This window comes from Ictalurus punctatus, chromosome 11 (assembly GCF_001660625.3).
Source record: "Ictalurus punctatus breed USDA103 chromosome 11, Coco_2.0, whole genome shotgun sequence".
NCBI classification, from domain to species: domain Eukaryota; kingdom Metazoa; phylum Chordata; class Actinopteri; order Siluriformes; family Ictaluridae; genus Ictalurus; species Ictalurus punctatus.
Window position 1 is genome coordinate 9,826,279 of NC_030426.2, and position 17,945 is coordinate 9,844,223.

The following is a 17,945-nucleotide window of genomic DNA, read 5'->3' on the forward strand; positions in this document are numbered from 1 at the left end:
CCCTTCAAACCCTTCTGTAATATAAATTTAAATTTAAATGACCCTTTAAAATATACTCCATAACAAAAGACGCAAGTTGGTGCAAATACTTTATTTGTCCGGAATCCTATTTGTTCATACACTATATAAAAAAATAGCAAATGCTCGGGAAGGAAGCAGAAACTGAGGCTAAACTGTGGAACTGCATACAGTAATGCTACCAGTGGGAGACACCAGGGGGCGATATTGCGACCACAGTTGGTGGGGGTTTTTTTGTTTTGTTTTGGCAAATTTTCAAATGGCAGTACACTTAAGAAGTACTGTCAATAAACACTGCTCTCAGGGAAGAAATTATTGTGCTGATTAAACACTGGCATAAAAGAGGCATCAGGAAACCCTGTTCAATTTTCATTTGTCGGGTGAAACAAACACACACCTCACAAATGATAACTAGAGTATTAAGTTATTGTCCATAATAATATATTCCAATAGCAGTGATTTTGTATGTGGAGCTTTAAATGGTGTAAATATGCTTCTATCACTCAGGTACTGAGGAGTTTTCAGGACAGAGAGGTGTAATATTGCCAAAAGAAAGACACATACTTAAACATACAACTTTAAATGACTTGATTTTGGACTGCAGATTAGTTTAAGCTAATTGCGGAAACAATTTCAAAAAATTTAATTGAGGACAATAATGTGGACACACACACACACACACACACACACACACACACACACATACATATACATATATATATATATATATATATATATATAGCACTTTTAGAGGTCTTGAGAGATTTAGTTTAGTTTTGTTTATTTATTTAACTATTTTTATCATCCAAATCAAGTTCATGTAAATGTTAATGAAGGTGTGTAAAGGCTATTCAAAGTGGCAAAAAAAAAGGCTTTAACCTAAGCAGTAATCACCCTAAACCTTCTTCATACAAAAAAACCCATCTGCTCAAGATTGAAAAAAAGAAAAAAACCTGGAATTTTGGATTAAAATCAATAACTTTCAAGAAGGTTTATAAAATTAAACTCTATACCAAAGCGTATTTAAAAACAGCATTTTAATTAGTGGAGATTAAACATTTGGTCAAGGACATAATTGAAGCGGTGTCCAGAAACTCCTCTGAGTGATGCGTATAAATCAGGGAGGTGGGGATAAAAAGTATAACATTTCTGACCCTGTGCACTGGTGTTGCAGGAGGTATTGGTTCAACAGCAAGGACCACTGCTACTGTACACCCAACAGAACAATCTCACAGCCTTCTGACAATACAGAAAAGGAGGCAGTCTCTTTAGCTGAGGTTAAACCTTGGCTTTTAGGGAAAAAACAAAAACAAAACAAAACAGTAAAAGGAAATAAGGACATTTCTTAGCACATTTGTCCTAAGTGCCTGTGCCCAAGCCTGGCCCCGGCCTCGAGCTCAAGCCCAGGCTCCCCGCAGGTCATTTCTTGGCTTGTGCTGCGAGCAGAGGGGGAGGCATGCCGGCTCAGCTCTAAGCGTTCTGCATCTCTTTGCCGATTTTATAGCTGAGGATCTTGTTCCAGTCGATCTTGGTACGGGTGACGGGAAGCGGTCGGCGTAAGGCTTTGAAGGTGGTGTCCGACATGTTCTGGTAGTTCTCATTGATTGCAGTCTGAGAGACAAAAATAAATAAACAAACAAATAAATAAATAAATAAATAAATGAATGAATGAATGGTTTCGTTGTTTAATACGCAACAGATGACGTCTTCCAGACAAGGTGCAGTGAAATGGTAGAAGTGCACAATCACCAAATGAATAATAATGTATCAAATTAATTCCTACCTGGTATTCAGTCTCTGCGTTGTTAATAACTTTAACAAATTCCTCAGCAGTCTGCTTCGGATTCTGTCAAAAAGATACGGACAAGCACAACTTAAGCACGAAATAACTCGAAGGAAAGCGATTAGAGCCGATGCCCAGGGTGTGAGAGTGACACTTGTTATCAAGTAGACTAGTCACTTGCAAGAGGCTAAATAATAAACCTGAAAGTTACATGGACAAAGGGAATAAATATCTTGTTTCTGTCAAGAGCTGATGGGCCAGGGTAGAAACTCCAAGATAGGAATAACCCTCATGTGGACAGAAGTTAGCAGTCACAAATCAGACTATCAGGAGTCAGAAATCAGACAATCCATTTCCAATTAGCAATAGAAATAATGATGTGTTTTCTTTAATGAAGAAAACCACACACTGCCAATGTTTACTGTTATTATACAAATACATACTGTACATGTGCAGTACAGCAAAATCATCCCAACTTAAAAAAAAAGTCAAGAGTGCAAGGTTAGCCAGAATGCAGTCTCAAGCCTCTGCACCAGACAAGGTTACGGGACTGACTTGTGTACCCTTCTGTTGCAGCGTGTTGGTGCTGAGATTTGAACCTTTTCTCCAGTAGCTCAGACTCTTAACTGCTGATACACTAACGAAACTTGTGGTTCAACAGCATTTAGCTGAACTTGACTGGTGTGAAGTGAATTTAATTGCTACCAGAAGCACATTCCTATGTACACTGTATGACCAAAAATATGTGGACACCTGACCATCACACCCATATGTGGGCCTTCATCAAACAGTTTCCACAACGTTCGAAGCACACAATTGTATACAATGTCTCTGTACGCTGTAGCATTAAGATTTCCCCTTCAGTGACAGTAAGAAGCCCAAATCTGTCCCAGCATGACTATGCCCCCATGCACAACGCAAGGTCTATAAAGACACGGCCTGATAAGATTGACGAAGAACTGGACTGCACAGAGCCCTGACCTCAACCTCACTGAACACCTCTGGGATAAACTGGAACGTCGACGTCACCCCAGGTCTCCTCACCTGACATCAGTGCCTGACCTCACTAACGCTCTTGTGGCTGAATGAGCAAATCCCAACAGCCACGCCCAAAATCTAGTGAAAAGCCTTCCTAGAAGAGTGGCGCATATTATAAGAGTAAAGGGGATCAAACTATGTAATGGGACGTTCAACAAGCACATACAACCAACTATTGGCCATATATAATTTTCTTTGCCAGACAAATGATATTCAGTCTGACAGCTTATACATGGTTATGTTCTTAACGTGACTGATCTTAAATACTGCAATCGAAAACTACTGGCCTGATTTGTTTTTGTGTTAAAATGCTCTTAGCAAATTTAAATTAATTACTTACATTTTGGGGAATTTAACCCACGGAGTTCATGAAAAATACTGACAATTTGTCGACCACCAGCTTACAGAGTATCTGTAAGAGTGGGAGAGTATTTAAATGACTCCACCCCAAACCTAAATCCTCACATTTCTCTCCCAGTTTCATTTTGTATTGCTTTCTGATACTTTTCTGTCTCCCCTTATTACTAGGATTATTATATAAAAACACAAATTCATCAGAGAGCTGTGTCATGTGAAAAATACTGTAATGCGGGGTTGTGTGGGCCCATGACGAAGTAATCAGTGTCGCTTAGCAACGGGACAGTCTAATACAGGTATTAGCAATTATGCTATTAGGCTTAAGCAGATAGGTAACAGCAAAAACAATTAGTCGGCAACAGAAAAAAATAATTACTGTATATTACTTAAAGTAAAATATGTATATGTACATGCATTACGCCTGTGCAAACAACTTATATATATATATATATATATATATATATATATATATATATATATATACACACACACACACACAATTATATTATATTATATTATATTAATATATATAGATCCCGATAACCTCTATTATCAATGTGCGCCCATTTCTCACAGGCATTGCTGTAAATGTTGTTGTAACTCACAGAAACAGTGAGAGACTCCTGAATGTCCTTGTGGCTGACCAGTTGCACATTGCCATCTTCATAATAATGCACCTGGACCTTGAGCACACCCACCACCTGAGTCACACCCTGAGACACGCTGAACTTCCATTCGGACCGACAGCGACCGTTCCTGCACACACACAGGACACCACCTCATGATTTCCTCAAGACAGTTTGAGAGGTGAAATACAAAAGGACACAAAGGACAAATGCTACCTTACCAGAAGTTTTTGGGTTGAAACTGATGTCCTTCAATGCAGGCAATGATTGTCTGGTGGCCATCAATGGTTTTCCCATAAACCTACAGGAAGTGAGATGGTTGTGGAAATGCACAAACACTGAACACTTTAAACAGGAGAAATGTTCAAATCGCATAAGAGACGGATAAATTGACTACACTGAGACAGGGGAAAAAGCTTAACGCTTAACACACTAGTACTAAGCCCTTTTGGGATTACAAAACACAAAGGGAAATGATGCATGGCTAGGCATCAGGGAGAGATGCGAGATTAGTTCCAAAGCTCCCAGATCCAGAAGCAGGGCAGGATGGAGCTCACTTACAGTGCACACTCCAGTAGGGTAGTGATCTTTGATGTAGGCCCTGAGCGCAGTGTCACATGCGTCCCTCCACGGCTCCAGAGCTGATTCACCCTCGTAGGACCGCAGGTCGCTGGCCTCTTTCTTCAGGTGGTCAAACTTAAACGAGAGCTTGTTTCGCGGGTCAAAGAAGCGCCCGTTTCCCAGGTCTCCATGCTCCGTGATCAACACCTGCATTTTAACAAAGGGTTTAGTATTACTCCATTAAGAACAGTCAAACTGACGATCATTTATATAATTATGTAAGGAATGGTGACAAATTAGTCAAAGGACCAAGACATTGTTCAGGCTAACAAATTATCATATTAGTTAAAAATCACACTGATGCGAAGGTGCAAATGACCTGATCTTCCTTAAGTTTGGTGGGTGCAAACTGGTCCATGTTGTACTGGGCAAAGGCACTGTTTCATGGAGAGAAGAAAAAAAAATGGATTGAAAACCAGATTAAAGGGACGGTTTGAAAACATTCCATTCTAAGCTTTAAAATCGGATAAAGGTAAAGTTAATAAAAGTGAAGTTAATCTCACTCCTAAGCCATCAAAAACCTGGGACTGAAATACCTTTTAGAGAACCAGCTGAACTGTATTTTATCTTAAGCGGCCAGTATAGAAACATGAGAGAGACATTTTGCTCCAATAACAGGACTAGCCAAATCTGACAATGGCAAAATGGTGGGAAGTGTTTTGTGGGAAGAAGGCAATAAAACCCAAGCTTCCTAGAAAGAGCTGATATGAACCACAACAATGACTACGTTTACATGGACAGCAGTAATCTAATTATTGACCTTACTCTGAGTAAGATAATAATGTGACTAAGGTGTTTACATGAGTCGCTTTTAGAATACTCCTGTCATGTTCCCGTTTTACATGTTATAGAGCATAATTAGATTAACAGCCCACGTCATTTTGTCACCGCTCCACGCCGTCCCTCCAGAATTTCACGTATCAACATACAGTTGGTCTTCGTTATGGTACCGTATACAGTTTTGGGTGTTTTTATCTAATTTTTTACGAACGCTTTAAGTGCAGTTAATTATTTGTCGTGCTATACGTGCTAATAGACAACTGCTTGAAGCCGTGGGCTGCGTCCCAAACCGCGTACTTACCATCTATATAGTAGCCGAGATACATGTATTTTTCCCCACTACAGGCCTATATAAGGTAAGTATGCGGTTTGGTACGTAGCCGAACTCTCTTTTCGCCGTAAAACGGCCGTGTGTGATCGTGTCCTGTCGCAAAATGGGGTGAAAACTCTCACACGACCTTAATAATGTGATTAAGGTGTTTACATGTCTGTAATACTCGTCCATAATGTGACTAAAACAGGAATACTCCACATGTCTCAATTTGGTTATTGCTTACTTCGAGTATTATTGCTTACTTAATCAGATTAAGGTAATTAAACATTGCTGTTTACATGGTAGTTTCTTAATCAAAGTATGGCCTTAATCGGGTTAAGAGTGGATTATTGTTGTCCATGTAAACGCACTGAGTGTCAGAAAGAGGGGTTAAGCTCTGGACTGGGCTCACTTCATTTATTGGGGTTGTGGGACATAGGTGAAGAACAGAATTAAAGACAACACAGTCCCACTGAAACGTAAATTTGTAACAAAAGTGAACACTCACTGAGCCGCCCCTTCCCTGAGCAGATTGTCATTGTTGAGCAGTAGCCGGACATCTGAAATCACACAACAGCATTCTCAGTATGTTTCAGCTGTGATACAAAAGTACACGTATACACTACTGCAACACCCTACAGAGCTGGTGTTCAATTCCAGCCCTCTGGATCGCCAACAGGATCCTGCTCGAACATGAAAATCCATCTAATTTGATTATCATTATTATTATGTCTTCCATGAGCTGAGACAGATCACATTCACATTAGTTTCTGGTGGAAATTATTCTTAGCTGAGTGCAGGTTTGAGCTCTCACCATTGAAAACTTCATTGAATTCTCCAGGTGGTGCGTGGATAACAAAACCGGCAGCAATGCGGACCTGTTGCAAAAAAATATATTAATAATAATAATAATAATAATAATAATAATAATAATAATAATAAATGACTGACAGATAACATCAGGTAATTGTTTGACGCATACTATATTAGGAAAATTTAATAAAAATTAATTGTTTAGCAAGAAGGTTTCACAGATGTTTCTACATTACCACAATAACAAATACTGTACATTAGTCGAATGTAGTTTTAGGGGGAAAAAAACAAAAACAAACCCCCAAATACTGTATGTTATAAAAAAAAAAAAAAAATTATTATGTACAAAAACTTGTTGTCTTAATAATGTCCTTTAAACTGTTTCAAAGCACCTGATATTGTTTTGTTGGTTTCGCCTTATGGTGTGGATCAAGAGGTCTGCACAGGGATCCCAACAGAAAATTCACAGACGTGGCTATTCAGGCTACATCCACATTAATCCAGATAGATCTGAAAACGGCATTTTCATTTTTAAAAACGCTCAAGTCTACACTGGCGTTTTCCAAAAATTGCTTGTCCGCACTGAAACATCTGAAAACACTTACATCCCTATACCGCGCATGCGTAAAACCATAAGAAGCTTTGGCCTGCGTCATTTCCGTCAGTGGTTTGTATAAAAATGCAGTCTGAAGGTTGTACAAAGTGCCATTAATCTTTAACAAACCTATCAAACAGGATCGCATCACAACAACTGCAGTACAACATCGTCCACCAACTTGTTTAAGTTGAACGGGTCACATGACTGACGTTTTCAAATGTGTCCACTTGGGAGGAATGTTTTCAAAAAGCTCTGTTTCGCAGGACAAAACGCCGTCTCCGTGTGGAGGGAAAGCCAAAACGTAGAGAAAAAGACGCGTTCTCAAATGTATCTGGATTAATGCCTCAGATATGAAGTTCGCTGGACAAAGGCCACACTCATTAACATGAACGCATATATAGTGTTTGCGTGGCGCTGTGTCCCCTTTACTGCTTACATTCTGTCATTCATCATTTCCTGCTTCATTCCAGTCAGGTTCACAGTGGTTTACATTACTAACTTGTTTATATTTTCACAAATAAGACCAATAAGGTCATTGGAAAATACCAGGATTGGTAAAGAATGTCTGAGAGCAGAGGGGAATAAATTATTTTTAAAAACCTCGAGTTTGGTTTGTCGCTCTGTTACAGAACACAACCCCGACATGTAAACAACATGGGGGATGCAAACTTTTGTAGTGTAAAAAAATTAGATATTTTATTCATAGAAGACTAGGCCAGAGTTGCTGTCAGACATTGCAATGTGCTCTCTGGTCTGTTCAGCGCTATAGGCCACTCCTCAGAAGGGCGAGGTCTTTTCTTAACAATGAGCTGATGGCCTCGTCACACTTCCCACAGCAGCAAGAGTTAAAATAATTTTTTTTTCTTTTTTTTATAAAAACAGCTCACACAGACTCACTGTGGTTGACTTTACACAAGGCCGCCTCACTTTCCGAGCTTCAATACGATCAGTTTCATATCCCTTAAATAACACGCTATGCAAGCTAAACTCAAGTCAGTAGAATGGCACAAACTTTGCTAGAATCCCTCTCTTCTGTACCTCTCAGCATTTTCTTTTGCATTCTCAGCATATAATGAGAGAAACAAATAAACACAGGAATGGATGCAAACACAAGCACAATCACATACATCACTTTTCCAAAGTCTTATATTTGGGTACCTTGCTAATGAAGACAGGAAACAAATCGACCTAGGAATGTCAGCGTATAAAAGTTATTATATATTAACTCCATTGCTAAACAGTCAATGTGAGCGAGAAATCATTGTGACTTCTGAATCTGGATTCAGCAGGTTAGACGGTAGTACAGCCTTACTATAGCAGCGAATTATCTGGACCCCATTAATATTCAGGAATTCAGTTCGATTCCCTCCTTACTCCGGGCATTACATGCACAAATGAACCATAAAACTAATAATATGAATTAATGTTCAACACGAATGAAAATGAAGGCAAGTTAGTGTGTCCCAAACTGTATACTATGGAATGTAAATTGGGAAGCAGGTTTTTAAATTTTTTTTAAATTTTTTTTTTATGAGCTTCTGTTTTGTTTTTGCTTTTACTACTGCCAAGTCCTGGTGTAATGACGTATTTCCCCTCACACAGATGTAGAATGTACGTACAGTTGAGGTCACAAATTTACATATGCCTTGCAGAATCTGCTTATTTTGGAAACATGTAAATATCTTGTGTAGCTTCTGGAGGGCAGTGCAAAATAAAAATAAAAAATTTCTGTAGAAAATCTGTAGTGTGTTGCCTTCTTGAGAATCAGTGAATGTTAGCATCTTCTGTAATACTCGTGTACGAGTCCCTCAGTTGTCCTAAGTGTGAAAAGATGGATCTCAGCATCATACAGACACTGTTGGAAAGGGATTAAATATGCAGAAGATGCTGGAAAAGCTAATAATGTGCAGGACCTGGAGGATTGTTCTGAAGAACAGTGGGCAGTTTAACTGCTCAGGACAAACAAGGGACTCATGATCAACTCTCACAAAACATAAAAACCATCCAGGTAACAACACACAATATTAAAGGAGTTATATCATAATTTTTAATTTTCCTTTTGTTTGGGTGTGTAAAGTATCTGTTTGTGCATGTATCTCCCCCAAAAGGATTTATTTTACCTAACAGAGAACACTGCTCCAGACCTGCACAAAACGTGTCGTTCGAAGTCCAGACTTACTTCCATAACACGTCTACATCACAGTGTGCACTATCAGCATAATCCTGCCCAAAGGCAGGCACGAAAAAAAGAAGGCGAGGCTTCAGTGAATTCATGCGCCATGTTGTGGAGACGCTGTGTGTTTCGGTGCAAAAGCAAAATCCCTTTGTTTAGCCTTCCGAAAGGAGACAAAATTAGTAATCAGTGGTTACTGTATATTTATAAACTTCCTGAGCAGTACAACCCAAACATTTACTTGTGCACGGCGCATTTTATGGAGGACAGCTTCCTGAACCTGGGCGAGTACAAGGAAGGCTACACACAAACGCTACTCGTGAAAAGTGGGGCGATTCCTTGTGCTCCTGAATCAGAACCTGTACATGTGTTTGATTATTTTATGAAGTATCTGTTATTCACTGTTCAAATGCGGAGTTTCGTGTTGTGGTTCAGTTGTAGACCTCTAGTAACGTTCTAGCTAAAGTTTGCTAAGTTGCCTCAGTTTTTTAAGTGTGTGTTTATATGTTAGTGGTCTGACAGAGATGTAGATTGTAGCTGCTGTTGTGATTGTATCTTAAAACGGTTTATAACAATTGAATCACAAGAATCTTAGTTTTCCAAAGGTATTTTGCATGAGTACCCATGTACACACAGAAGCTGTGTACATAGCATACATTTGGTCAATCACAACGCAACGGGTCAGCTGGCTAATCAGAGCACTCTGGGCTTTTCAGAGGTGGCGCTATTGAGAAATCAGAGCGTTTCAGGCAGCCTGGGAATAGACATACAGCAATAATGTACAGTATGTGACAAATAATGTGTTTTGTGAACATTAAAGCATGTTAACCTATTCTATTACACCCAATAAACAAAATCAATGTTTAAAAATCATTATATGACCCCTTTAAGAATCAAGGGTATGTAAACTTATGAACGGTTTCATTTGTGTAAATTCTTATCGTGTCTTGTGGACTCTATGTTAACATCTCTTATATGAAATAGCTTCTTCAGGGCAGTACTACATTTTTTTTTTTTTTTTTTTAAACGCAATTTTTATGATATTTTGTTTTAAATGAATAACATTTTGCAGATTCTGCACGGTGGATGTAAACTTTCAGTGGTAAGTTCTCTTTAGACTGATCGCCATGTCATTAACTCTAATTTCACCTTAAATTAACTGCTAATCCTAGAGGTGCACATACTTTTGCCACTCATGGCTATGTAATATTGGATCATTTTCCTCAACAAATAAATGACCAGGTACAATATTTTTGTTTCATTTGTTTAACTGGGTTCTCTTTATCTATGTTTAGCACTTGTGTGAAAATCTGATGTTTTAGGTCAAATTTATGCAGATGTATAGAAAATTCTAAAGGGTTCACAAACTTTCAAGCACCACTGTATGACCTCAAGTGTATATGTTAACCATCTGCTGTTGTTTTTGCAGGGAAACTTTGTACAGAAAATGCAAGATGGCAGGAAGTGATCTTCAGGCAGACTTGTTTTGCACTTTTTTTTAACATAAGCTTGTAGTGTCGAAGAAACTTCGGCACATTTCTGTATGCGACACAGCAGCAACAACAAAATCTTAATTAGATCAATTTGAGCATAAATTTGAATGCTAAGTACTTTGAGCTGGGTACAGGAGAACCCTAAAAAAAAATGTTCATGGACATTGCTATGTCAGTGGTGACTGAATAATTGTGCCATGTACAAGGCTACAGAAAATGTTCAACAGGAAGTTGTGATAGCTTGTGCCTTAACACTATATACACCTCTAAAATACCATCTATTACTGCCAAGAAATTCTCAGCAATAAATTCACAGGTGTGACCAAAAGGACATTAGCCACTGTGGCCAAGTTGCTGGGGAGTACTCCTGAAGTGTTCAAGTCTCCCAGAGAGAAATTATGGAGACTTTGTTGGCTATAGGGTGACAGTGGATTTCCCCTCCATGTCTATTTAATATTACCATATATAAAATGAGATTTTAAATCACTTTGAACACATTTGGTGTTCATTTATATGTCAAAAAGAAAGAAATAAAAATCAAACATGAACATAAAATCAACAATTTCCAGAAGCTCCAACAAGCAAATAAAGTCCAGTGAGCTCAGGGCTCAGGGATACTACCCTAATTAGTATTACTCTGTGAGAAAATTATACTATTTCTTTCTAAATAATATTTAATTTGGAATGACTCAGAGAGACAGTCAGACGAACCTAAAGCCAAATCTACACAATCCAAGACATACTGATTGAAAGGGTATATATACACAGGGCTGGACAAATCCGGGACAAGCAAATGTCATGTCCAGGTTCCTTACACTGAAAGACATTTCTATTTGGTGTGTATATATAAACACAATGCACTTTATGTTGGTGCAAAGCATAACGATACTTAACTATTGCACACATCACCCACAACCATCATTCCACAGGTATGAGGAAACACCCAAAACCAGGTGGAATAAAATGCAACGCACAGTGGCCATATAACTAGCACTTACACCACCTTTGTGGTCAAACACTAACCAGAACCAAATAATGTCCTTAACATGGAATGTGAGGACAGAACCACACAGTTCATTACTGAAACACTGGCCAACAAGCCAACGGTGTGTTGAAGGGGCACAATCACTATGTGCTGCTCTTAGTCTCTATTAATACACTTAACTAGCAAAATACTTCATCATACATTATGTTAGGTGGTTTTCCCACTGGGTATGTCTGCTGCGGCCCGAACATCCCAAACATGCATGGAGAACACAAAGCGACTCAACATATACATTTCTTTTATTTTGGTGCTATTATGGAAAGCAGTGGACATTTTCTGTGTCCCACAACGTTCCCCTGCCACTCATGGTAAACACGTTTTTGTGGAAACTAGTGATGTCGTCGTCGGATAAAACGCATGCGTAGGTTACCGAGTGCGAGTTGCGTTCACATCCACGGAAATCATGGAACAGTTCCAGTGCAACCGGACTCAGACCACCAACTACAGGTAGACTCAGGTTCGGTACCGCGGTGTGCTTCCCAGTCCGCATAACAGCTTTCAGATGATTAATTTTTCCATGTACACCGTGCTCTGTTTCAGACTAAACTGCCAGTGAGAAAGCCCCCTTAGTTTGCACTTTTTAGCTTAATCAACTAGGTTTCTGAGCAACAATAACATGAGACTGGACAGCACTTTATTGCCCCGCGGCCTAGCTAACGAATTTATAAGTGTTCAACCCATGCTATGACAAAATTAATAACTTTTTCTAGCTAAATCTGTGAACTATTTATGGGGGACAACCAACAAATCTCTGTGTCCGATTCAGCCAAATCAGCCTAGTTAGCGTTTTAAGAAGAGACGCAAAGTCTGTAGTGCTCAAACGCTAAATCCTGAGCATTTTGCTTCCATGTTATACTAAAAACCTGCTTGTTTAACGTAGTTAGCGAACTAAATTACTCCAGGCTCCTGTACCAAAACCACATTATTCTAGTATTAGTGCATCTTCAACATGCATCAGAGTTTAGGACTCATCACTCGGAGAAGAGCTAAGGCCACGGGCTCTCCATGTTGAAGCTCAAATAACTCAAATACCCCAGCTTGCTTCTGCTGGTCTCTACATGAATCTAACCACATAACTGTCACAAGCTTGCAGGGTAGCAGCAACGCTAAGAACCGGAAGAGATCATTCGCTTGAAGCAGATTGCAGAAGCACAGAGGGATGGTGGAAGGAGGAAGGCATGTAGCAGCATGCACACTCAGGGCTGGGGCACTGAGACTCAGCTGAGAATACAAACAAAAGCCAAAGGCATTGTACAAAATCAAACAAACTGTGAAAATACAATCAGAACAACAACAGCACACAGTTTGGGTAATGCCCAGTAGTTTGATGATCCTGTTTAAACATCGAAGCTTTATCAGGTTCAGTCGAAACATACAGGATTTCGACAATAAAGGTCCAAAAATGTGGAACGGAAAATGTGATTGTCTCTCTGTGGTTAAACACAGAGATAAAACACAGATGCAGCCAGAGTAAAAATAAACAGGACTCGGTCTGTTTCCATAGTCTCTAAGAGGAGTGTGGAGAAGTGTTGTAACTAGTTCATCATACATGTACATTATTACACTACATTAGTTGGCACCTTCTAACCTATTCCCTTAGGGTTCTGGGCAACCAAAAGAGAAATATAAATAAAGCAAATGTAATTATTGTCATTTAGGACAGTGGAGTCGCCTGCTCTGTTGATTTTATTGACTCTTCCAGTGAAGTTAAACTGTGGGCTGAAATGAAGAAGTCGGTGCAGTCGTTCTAACTCATACACTTCCCGACATTAAAATTGCCCCCCCTTGGTAAATATGAGGAAAGAAGGCTGTGGGGGGGAAGTGTCTTTATTGATTATCGCTATCAGTGCAATATAACGCACTTGATTACTAGTCGTGCTAGTTTTCTTGAACTATGAAACTGCACTGAGCAGTTAAACTCACTTCCACAACGGTTGACTTGGATTACTAGCCACCCAAAACTAGCCAGGCTACGTCCCAAATACCTTCCTATATCACCACATTAGCGCACTTCATAGATTATAGAAATAATGCCATCCACACCCCATTTAGTGCACTAGACAAACAACAGGAAGCGATTTGAACTCCAGCCGGAGCTTGATACGGTCCTCGTCTCGTATTACATTACGGTACAGAGTGCTAGCAAGCTCGTTTAGTGAGATTTTCCTGCACATTCCTAAATCCTGTAGTTACAACGAGCCAGGACTGGAAACAATATTGAAAACCACTTATCTGTAAAACGGCCATAGAGGAAAAAAAGAAGCGCAAAAGTTTTAATCAATCGGTTCCTACCTTCTCCTCATCAGTAAGCTGTTCGTCGACGTCCGCCATCTTGGCTCAGCTGGACCAACCATGTCAGAATGCATCACGGGAATTCGCCGAAGCGAATTGTTACAAAGAAAGAAAGAAAGAAAGAAAGAAAGAAAGAAAGAAAAGCAATAAAACATTTTTTAAACAAATGTTACGTCGGTTTCACATAATATATAGATATAATCAAGACAGCATAACAATTTACAATCAAGCTGTCATAGCCTATTTGAGTCATCTCTATTAGTGAACTCAGTAAAGTAATAGAATAATATTTGATCTTGGCTTTGCAATTATTGTGTAAAAAAACAAAACAACGAACAAACAAACAAACAACTACATTGTAATTGTGACAGTTTGTGAATCCTTTGAGTATAATATGGTTGCAGGCACTGAATCACCGTGACACACCCTAATCTTTGCTTATTTGTTATACTCATGCTCATCAATGAACAACTGTTTCCTGTATTCTGTATAGCTGCCTGTCTGTTAGTGAGCTTCGAGATTTTGTGGTTGTTCCACAAACACCTCATCAGGTAAGCACCCATGTCTTTATATACAGTTGAGGTCATAAGTATACACACACCTTGAAGAATCTGCTAAATGTTAATCATTTTATATAATAATTTAAATAAATAATAAACATTTAAATAAAAAAGGTGTGAACATTCATAGGTTCTCAAGAACAATATACATTAAATGCCAGGGGTGTGTAAAAGTTTTAACAGGATGAAGGGCAGAACTAATAATTAAAAAAAAAAAAAAAAAAAAAAGATCTTTAAACAAAAATAATAACAATTTACACCAATCATCCTGTTCCCCTGGCTCTTACTGTAGTGTGTTGCCTTCTTGAGAATCAGTGAATGTTTGCACCTTTTGTAATAGTTGTGTACGAGTCCCTCAGTTGTCCTAAGTGTGAAAAGATGGATCTCCACATCATACAGGCACTGTTTTAAAGGGGTCAAATATGCAGAAGATGCTGGAAAAATAAAGAATGTTCTGAAGAATTCTGATTTTTCTGAAGAATGTCGTGGAAAACAATCTTTCCAGCCTAACAAAAAACTTCAGAGTCAAGAGGGTTTGTACATGCCAAAAGGTAATCAAACTTTATTGAAACAATAAAGCGTGGCAGTCTGAAGAAAGTCTAACTTATGCAAACACACACAGCCCTTTTTTTTTTATACCTTTCTCCACAGCGTACTTCTCTTAGGTGGGGTTTTGCTTTTTCTCATTAAAAACAGACAAATCTTCTTAGCCACAATTAGTTATTCATGTCTATATGTTATCTTAAATTTGAGGAGCATGCGCATTTAGTTGTTTTTCTTGAAATGGTTTTATGAGGACAAGGTTTCTTTTTTATAAAAAAAAAAAAAGAAAGAAAGAAAGAAGAAAAAAGGTTTAACTGAGACAGAGACTTTGTTTTTTGTCTCTGACCAACACTCCCTTCTTATGTCTTAATGAGCTTCTGTCTGTTTCTATCTGCCGTCCTAGCTGATATCTACCTCCCTTCCTGAGGCCCTAGCCTAACTCATTAATTGGTATCCAGTCTCAAGTTTGTTTACTTACAAAACCAGTTTCAGCAAATGTCTAATGCTAATTTATTGCTGTGCAGAAAGGTGCAGGACAATACAGAAAAACAATTATTGTACAGTAAGACACAGAATTCATCTAACTCAACACACACTTAGAATATACCTTGATCAAAAAGTGTTCTGTGGATTTAGATTACACTTCTAATATTGGTTATACATATAGAGTATGCTTGGTAACTAATATTGATTATTAGATTATGCTTCTAAGTAATAATTCTAAATGTTGGTTATAAATATTAATTGTACTTTATTAACATATCCAAATGTTAGTTACACATATTGATTACACTTCATCAATATATTCTATAAGAACAGTGGGCTGTTTAACTGCTCAGGACAAATGAGGGACTTGAGATGAACAGTTATCAGAAAACAAACACAGTCGTTGATCATCCAGGTAACAACACACAGTATTAAGAATCAAGTGTACAGTGTGTAAACTTTTGAAGTGGTTAATTTGTGTAAATTCAGTTATTATTGGGTCTTGTGGACTATATGTAAACATCTATTATATGAACTATCTTATTCACAGCAGTACTATATAAAAAACAAAATGCAATTTTTATGATCCCTCTTATTTATTTAAATTATTCACACTTTGCAGATTCTGCCAGGTGTATGTAAACTTATGACCTCAACTGTACCACTTTCTCAGAAGTTTTTGTTATTGTGTGATTTAAGAAAAATAGTTGTTTATCGCCAGAATAAGCATTGGACCATTAAACAGAGAAACTTGACTTATTCAACAAAGAGGGAAAGAAGGTCCTCACTGGATTGTTGTGTGCCTCAATGTGGTAATTCTACAAGATATAATTTGGATTAAACTTTTGTGCATTTCATTCTGATTCAATAAATTTTTGGCCTTAATGTTGATAATTGTGTCAAATTTTGTACATTTGCCCCCTTGCAGTTGATTACAAATCATTTAGGCTAGACAAGGTAAGTCTATCTGTCTGTCTGTCTGTCTGTCTGTCTCTCTCTCTCTCTCTCTCTCTCTCTCTCTCTCTCTCTCTATATATATATATATATATATATATATATATATATAAATACAAAATATTTGATAGAACTGACCAACTACATAGTACTTACATTTATAATATAGCCATTATTATGTTATTTTTGTTTGATTGTGTTTTTTTTTCTTTTGTTGTAGTTCCCTCTCTTATTGTGGGTGTTGTATCGCTTTGTTTTTCTTTTTTGCTTCAAATGTAAGAAAACCAATAAATAAATAAAGAAATTGACTTTCTTAAACAAAGTAGTAGAATCTAATATATGAGTCTGGGTCTTTTAAAGGTAACACCTTTAATACATTTTAACACTTTATATAATACTTTTAACACTTTATAAAATAACAAACTAAATTTTTTCCTACTCCACTCTCTCTATATATCCCCTGAATCATATCTTCTTCCACAATAACCACACCACTCAAAAATTATACCACTCTATTCCGGTAAACAACAGCTGACCTTGGACCTACCAATAGTGTCACCCTGTTTTTTCTGGTAGGCACAGTCCACATTGATTTTGGTGTTTAGGCACTTGATTGCCAGCAGACCAAAGGGTGACCACTCAGGTGGTTTAAAGTCCCACATATACAAATACAACGCAATCAGGAGATGCCCTCAGATAGGACCACTAATGGTAATGGTTTTAATAGTTAGATGATTGTTTGTAATGATATTTGTAGTGGAAACCATTAGAATTTCTGTGATGGTTTCTACACTTTTTTTATTTATTTATTTATTTTTTTTTTTTATAAATTTCAGCACTGAAATTACACTCAAGTCAGAATCCTCCAGGTACATCGAGAATGCAACCTGAGTGATTATATAACACCTGCACCGTTCATACACGGCACATTCACAATTCCTTTAAAGAATGGCTTAAATTCCTACAAAACTATTTTTTGCCTTTATTGATTGAAGTTAATCCGCGCCATTTTATGCAACTAGCCAATAGGCGCACATGCATGCATTATTCTTTTCAATGAAAGTTATTATTATTATTATGTGTCAACACTTAATTCATTTACGGAAGCAAACAAGCACAAATTGTACATTTAAGACTAGTCCTTGTTAAATTATCAAGTTATTCAAAATCTATAAATATTAGTGATCAAGTATCAACGGATGTAGCGTCAAGGGTGCTCAGGGACCGTCTAAAAATTATAATCTAATAATTTGTTTACCTTCAACAACATGCAGTTTTATAGGCTCTTTGTGTTGGTCGGAGATGATAAAAGCTTATTATATTCATAAATACGTCAAATTGTGCATGAACATGTATCTTGTTTTCTGGTCTGTGCTGGGATTTGTCTTCGTTTTGTATGTGTTCATGTCATTGCTCGTCTCAGACGCGCCCTTGGTTTATTCCGCCCTATGT

The 17,945-nt window shown here is 37.9% G+C and overlaps 1 protein-coding gene across 1 annotated transcript; it reads right to left on the bottom strand.

Annotated features, from left to right (window-relative positions):
* Window positions 1-72: 72 nt before the first annotated feature.
* On the bottom strand, window positions 73-14,005 carry capza1a (capping actin protein of muscle Z-line subunit alpha 1a). The gene is made up of 9 exons (XM_017479564.3): window positions 13,951-14,005; window positions 6,351-6,414; window positions 6,045-6,096; window positions 4,763-4,820; window positions 4,384-4,590; window positions 4,044-4,123; window positions 3,802-3,952; window positions 1,802-1,864; window positions 73-1,629 (listed from the first exon to the last, which is right to left on the bottom strand). The coding sequence occupies exons 1-9, from the start codon at window positions 13,987-13,989 to the stop codon at window positions 1,489-1,491; spliced, it is 855 nt and encodes a 284-aa protein (XP_017335053.1). The 5' UTR covers window positions 13,990-14,005; the 3' UTR covers window positions 73-1,488.
* Between the last annotated feature and the right edge of the window lie 3,940 nt (window positions 14,006-17,945).

Coding starts and splice junctions, on each gene's coding strand:
- capza1a (XM_017479564.3), bottom strand. CDS start 13,989: ATGGCGGACGTCGACGAACAGCTTACTGATGAGGAGAAG. Junction 6,097..6,350: donor ATTCAATGAAGTTTTCAATG/GTGAGAGCTCAA, acceptor GTGTGATTTCAG/ATGTCCGGCTACTGCTCAAC. Junction 1,865..3,801: donor AGGAGTCTCTCACTGTTTCT/GTGAGTTACAAC, acceptor TCTTTTTGACAG/AATCCGAAGCAGACTGCTGA.